Source organism: Pygoscelis adeliae, unplaced genomic scaffold, assembly GCF_000699105.1.
Source record: "Pygoscelis adeliae isolate BGI_AS28 unplaced genomic scaffold, ASM69910v1 Scaffold50, whole genome shotgun sequence".
Taxonomy (NCBI): Eukaryota; Metazoa; Chordata; class Aves; order Sphenisciformes; family Spheniscidae; genus Pygoscelis; species Pygoscelis adeliae.
The window spans coordinates 370,342-376,176 of record NW_008823963.1 but is presented as its reverse complement, the minus strand read 5'-3'; the positions used below and the strand labels follow the sequence as shown (position 1 = coordinate 376,176).

The window sequence follows — 5,835 nt, the reverse complement described above, 5'->3', positions numbered from 1 at the left end:
ATCGCATCGCACTCCCACTATCTGTTTATTAATATTTCACGAAGTGGAAATAAATCAATTGAAATTTTTCAATATTTCAGAGTGCTTTCAATAGTCATCGTACATGTGTTACACATCATCTCATACACATGTAGCAAGATACTCAAAGACAATCAACAAGTATTAAATAGGTTGTCTTTTTTTCTTTTTTTACAGGGTAACTACAGAGGACACCAACTAAGGCTGTGACTGGACAAATAAGGCGGTATGCACTGTTAAAAAATGACTGCGACAAAAAGAACCCCACATGTGTGATACATGAAGTTTTATTTTTGGATCACATCTGTTCTCACAGCTAATAGTATGTTAGCACTATTGTGTCTGTCTTGAACTCTACACCTAGAAAGAAAGTAATACCTGTAAACAAAAAGAGGGCACAGACCATCTCCCCAAGTATTTCTAAAGACAAGGAGAACTAATGGAACAAGGACAAGGAGCTAATGAAGCTAAGACAGTAATTCGCTTTTTAGAAATTCTGCGGTGCTTAGAATTAAGAGCACAGGGACAAGGACAGTGGATCAGGAATCAACTTCCCTTGTGTATTGTTCTTGAAGGGAACATCTCCTACAAGCTGCCAGCAGATACTTCACTGGGCATCTTGTCCCCTAGAATGATCTGTTTGGTTTTCCTTTTGCCTTTACTTACCACAGACTACACCACTGGCTGGTCATAATAACCACCTGTTTTACAGGTAAATGTAAAATCCTATTCTCTCTTGACAAGGGTTCATGGAAAAGTATGTTTCACTTTGTATGTCCTAAATAGCACCACAGAGGAGGTACAAAACACACCTGCAGACCTTTCTTATGACAAGCACAGTCCCAGGTTTGCCCATATAGTCTCAGCTTTTCACAGAGCATCTCTAACACATCTGCTGGGACACCCACAATATTTTTTTCACACTTCTAATCAGAACTTTCGCTTAATGTTTATAACCACAAACCGTTTGTCCAGGCTGGATTGCAAAACCAGGTACAATATATCTGCATTTACCCAGGACAAACAGTGAAGCAGAAGAAAGTTTTGGCAGAGGGCAGATTTTCCCCCTTTGCAGTATTCATTTCATGTGGCAGGGATCCATGTAATAACAAGTAACCAGAGTAAGGGAGCAAAGGCAGGTGGACACAAGACTATTTTGTTTTCTTTCACTGTTAAGGTGAATGTTAATGCCACCTGTCCAACACTGCACGCCATCCTTATTCACAACTTCAAGTCACTTGAAGAAAAAGCTCTGTATAAGCAGTAAGCGTTATTGGTAAATGAGAAACTCAAGGTCATGGCAACAGTGCTTTTTAAAAATAGAGGAGAGTAAGTATAAAGTTAGAACAGAGTTCAAAAAAACATGAAAAGAGAAGGAACAAATGACAGGACAGAAAACAGACTGCAGGATAAAAAAAGGTTTCAGGAAAAAAGGCAAAAGCTAAAGATGATTGGATCAACGACAGAGGTTTGGGGACGAGGGAGGAGACTGAAGTAAAAAAAAAAAGTGAGCAAAATCTAAGAGGAGAGGAAGGAGCTGAATGGGAACTAGTATTATGGAAGACTATGGACAGAGACATGAAGTAACGGGGAGAAAAGCAGAACAAAAATCACTTTAAATTGATTAACTTTTGAACTTTACAAGAAAGTCTGATGCTAGACTACTAGATAATAAAAAAATAAAATTTTGCAGCTAGAATTTCAGAGAATTAATTATGGAGGATTATGAATGCCTGGAAAGAGGGAAACTGCTTCTGCTCTCAGCTGCATCAAAAAAAAATCCAGGGTAACTGAAAGTACAATAACGTGTAACAGACAGAATTCTTACTATCCTGTTGCATGTTGCTGCGTTTGTATTTCTGCAATAAAACTGTAATTGTGGGACCCATGAAATCAGCTGACAAGAGGTTTGATACTAATAATGACGATTCAATGAATTTTCATCATTTTTGTCATCACGTGTAAATAACATTTATGCCACTGCCTCCCAAAAAAACAGTAACAAGCAAGAAATTTTCCTATATAACCAGTAAAATTCAAGCTTGTAGCTACTGTTTCTCTTCCAGGTGCTAGACTTCTCTGTCACTGGCTGAAGATGCAACAATTATAGGGGAGTGCCAAAGGGTAAGCAGAGGGAAAGTGATTAAGGTCCTAAAAACTGGCAGTTGCTCTCTGTGCGGGTTATCATAAGTACAGAGAACGTGACCAAAAACTGCACATAAAAGTGCTGCTGCTATGACCTGCCACTTTTATGCCTTCCCCTCACGACAATCTAACTGCCTAGCTGCATGTTTATATAGTACACAATGCCGCTAAGAAGGGGTGGCAAAGTAAACTAAAAAAAGGAAAGTTAATTAGACTGACCTTTAAATCTCTTGAATCTGCTCTACTTAATACTAATGTATTAAAATAGAGTTGCATCATTTCTTGGAAGTTACTAATGCTGGTGTATCATCAATATTTAAACAACTAACATGAAGCAAACAAATTAAAAAATCAGCCTGAATTGTGCTGTTCAACCAAATTTGCCATTAATTACCAAATACTTACAATCATCAGGCAAAACTTCCTTGAACTGCTCAAAATACGAATTCAACCGCACTAAGCTTTCCATGTTAATTACTTCTTGCAGTGAGGTGTCTCCAAACCTTTAAAAGGTGAAGAAAGGAACAGTTAAGCCCAAGGAAGAGTTAAGCCCAAAGAAAAAGGTTCCTCCTCTTCTTCGAAGCAACTGCACTTGGCAATGACTACCAGAAAACAGTTTAAAGATTCATGCCATGAAATTCCTAACCATTCAAACGCAGAGTAAAGTGTAACAGAGAAGTGTTGTAGTGATTCATTACAGAAAAAGAAAATATGAGTGTGAGGGGAAAAGTGGGAAGGAAGGTGAAAGAAAAATCCTGTAGATGTAGTACTTAAAAGAATAGTACTTAAAATCCTTTGGCTTTTGTGTCTCTCTTTCAATATCAAATACCCATATGATAAATCATTTTGCCAAAATTCAAACTTTTAATAATGTATTTACTAGTTTAGTTCATAAGCTAATAATAACCATAACATCAGTGGATAGGATTGAGAACTTTGACTTCAGATATGTAAATGAGAAATATGGATCTAGGAGTAATAAGCCACGAATATAATAAATATTGTCAACAATGCCATGATTCATCTCATCTAACTATTTCTACGTACACAGATACACACACACACTGTTGACATCTGTAACTATGCTTGTCACCTTGGGCTCCCTTTATAGGCAATAGAGGACAACAGTAACTGCTGGAATGCCTTTGTTAGACTTTTTCTAGTTGTCCACCATCATACTGCACACTCCACCCCAGTGCCAAGGCTGCTGTCACAACATGCATGTGTCTGACTTCACTGGAGTTCTCCATTAGAACAGTGCTCTGTCAATGTATTCTTTACAGGATATGGCCATAACAGAGGGAAGCTCTGGTGGCTCTTCCAAAACGGAACAGTTTCCCTAGCATATATAATTACGTAATTATATTTTTCAGCTTTACAAGAACAGTGTTGCATTACATAAATACCGCAACGATATGTTAAAACAAAGGTCCATCTAGCCCATTACCCTCTTTTTTGACAGTGGCCAGAAGAGGGAGTCTAGGGGAGAGTGCAAAACCAAGAGGGCAAATACACAGTGACACTCAGAATGATCTCTCAGCCTCTAGTGATCTGTCACTCACAGAGGTCTCAAGTCTCAAGCAGCGCCTCTGTGTTAAATAGCCCATGATAGATTACCTCTTCTGTAAATTCACTTCTGAACCACATAAATCTGCACTAGACTCAAACCCATGAGGTAAGGAGCTCTACCGCTACGTGCCATATAAAGAAGGAGCTCCTTTCGTTTGTTTTGCATTTGACAGCTTCATTTAGTATTCCCTTGTTCGTGTACTGGAGAAACTGAATCACCATTAGTAATGCAGCAGTGCAACTCCATAGAGACATACTTCCATCAGAACAAGAGACTGCTGAACTGCCATTAAGGTTGAGCTTGCATGACTGAATACATACTTCTCTGCTAGGGTTTGCTGCTCGTTGATTCCCACATTGAAAAGAACAGGCTGAACCCTCAGTAACATGCCACTTTGAATCTCTCGCGGCAACAAATCAAACAAGGCGCTTGGCAAAGGGATCCTCACGTTAAATCCATCACTGCAAATAAATAAACAGCTATTAGACATAAAGATCAAAAAGCTAAATTCTGAGAATGTGTTATTTATGTAAAGAGGGATAACATCTAGAACATAATAGGTCTATTAAAAAATAAGTATCAGTCAAAACTGAGGACTTAAAGGAACTGTCACAGCTTGCTCCTAATCAGAAAAGTTATTCTAGTTCAGAAACAAACCTGCAGCGACCTGTAGTGTGGATTTTACATCCTCATGGACATTTCAGTCAGATCTGCCAATTTCCTGACAAAAACTGATTTTGCTCTGCTCATTAATACTGCAGCTCTTGTACAACTAGAGTAGAAAAAGCCAAATATTGGCATGTTCCCATCTCATCAAGAGTAAAGTATATTTGATTTTAAAGTGATAAAGGCTAGTGATGATGCACATGCATAAAAGGACACATTTTTGGATAAAGTAAGTAGTACTGACATTTCTGAGCAGAAGGATAGAGGCAATGATAGTAGCAACCCAAGCATAAATTGAAGGGGGAGCTAACAAAAGCACTGATACAGAACTTTATGACTCAGACCTACAAGCTGTTCCTGCAGCACAACAGGTTACCTTGGGTCAGCTGAGCTACAGCCAAGAGCACTGTGAATGCTCTATCTCATGGCAAATGTGAGGTAATGCAACTTATCTTATCCCATAACATCAGTGCAGACTAAGGTATGTTATATTACCCTATGTTGGAGCTGCCAAGACACAAGTTACCGTGGTTTGTGTGCTGTGTGTTAACCTATCAGCAGCAATACCTTGGTGTTACATCCAAGTCTTTACAGTGCAGAACTCTCAAGTACAGCATATACTCTCAAGTATAGCAAAAGAGCTCTGAGAAGTATATAATAAGGTAATCAAAATTGGTCTGTCCCACATTTACACTGGATGAACACTGTCCTGGTTTCAGCAGGCATAGAGTTAATTTCCTTCCTAGTAGCTGGTACAGTGCTGTGTTTTGGATTTAGGAGGAGAACAAAGTTGATAACACACCAATGTTTTAGTTGTTGCTAGGTAATGCTTACACTAGCCAAGGACTTTCTAGTTTTCCATGCTCTACCAACTGAGAAGGCTGGAGGTGCACAAGAAGCTGGGAGGGGGCACAGCCAGGACAGCCGACCCAAACTGGCCAAAGGGACATTCCCTACCATGTGACGTCATGCTCAGTACATAAACTGGGGGAAGCTGGCCGGGGGGGGCCGCTGCTCGGGGACTGGCTGGGCATCGGTCGGCGGGTGGTGAGCAATTGTACTGTGCATCACTTGCTTTGTGTATTATTATTATCATCATATTATTATTATAATTTTATTTCAATTATTAAACTGTTTTTATCTCAACCCACGAGTTTTTCTCACTTGTGCTCTTCCAATTCTCTCCCCCATCCCACCGGGTGGGGGCGGAGTGAGCGAGCGGCTGCATGGTGCTCAGTTGCGGACTGAGGTTAAACCACGACAACACACAAATCCTATGCTATGTCTGAAAGCAAAAAAACCTATTTTCAACGCTAAATGTAAAGCTTCCAATAGTTTGCACCAAAATAAATACGCATGATTTCTTTCTTCTCTTTCTTGAATAAAATCTAGACAGCAAAATAATAAGCAACACTATCAGACCTGAAACTAATGAA

At 39.3% G+C, this 5,835-nt stretch overlaps 1 protein-coding gene across 5 annotated transcripts in view; it reads right to left on the bottom strand.

Annotated features, from left to right (window-relative positions):
- INPP4A (inositol polyphosphate-4-phosphatase, type I, 107kDa) overlaps positions 1-5,835 on the bottom strand; it is an 83,043-nt gene that overhangs the window by 14,018 nt on the left and 63,190 nt on the right. For all 5 annotated transcript variants that reach the window (XM_009323607.1, XM_009323622.1, XM_009323629.1 and 2 more), the window contains 2 exons: positions 4,054-4,194; positions 2,569-2,666 (listed from right to left, as the gene is read on the bottom strand). In XM_009323607.1, coding sequence (XP_009321882.1) covers positions 2,569-2,666; positions 4,054-4,194 — 239 coding nt within the window. The remainder of the gene's footprint in view (positions 1-2,568; positions 2,667-4,053; positions 4,195-5,835) is intronic.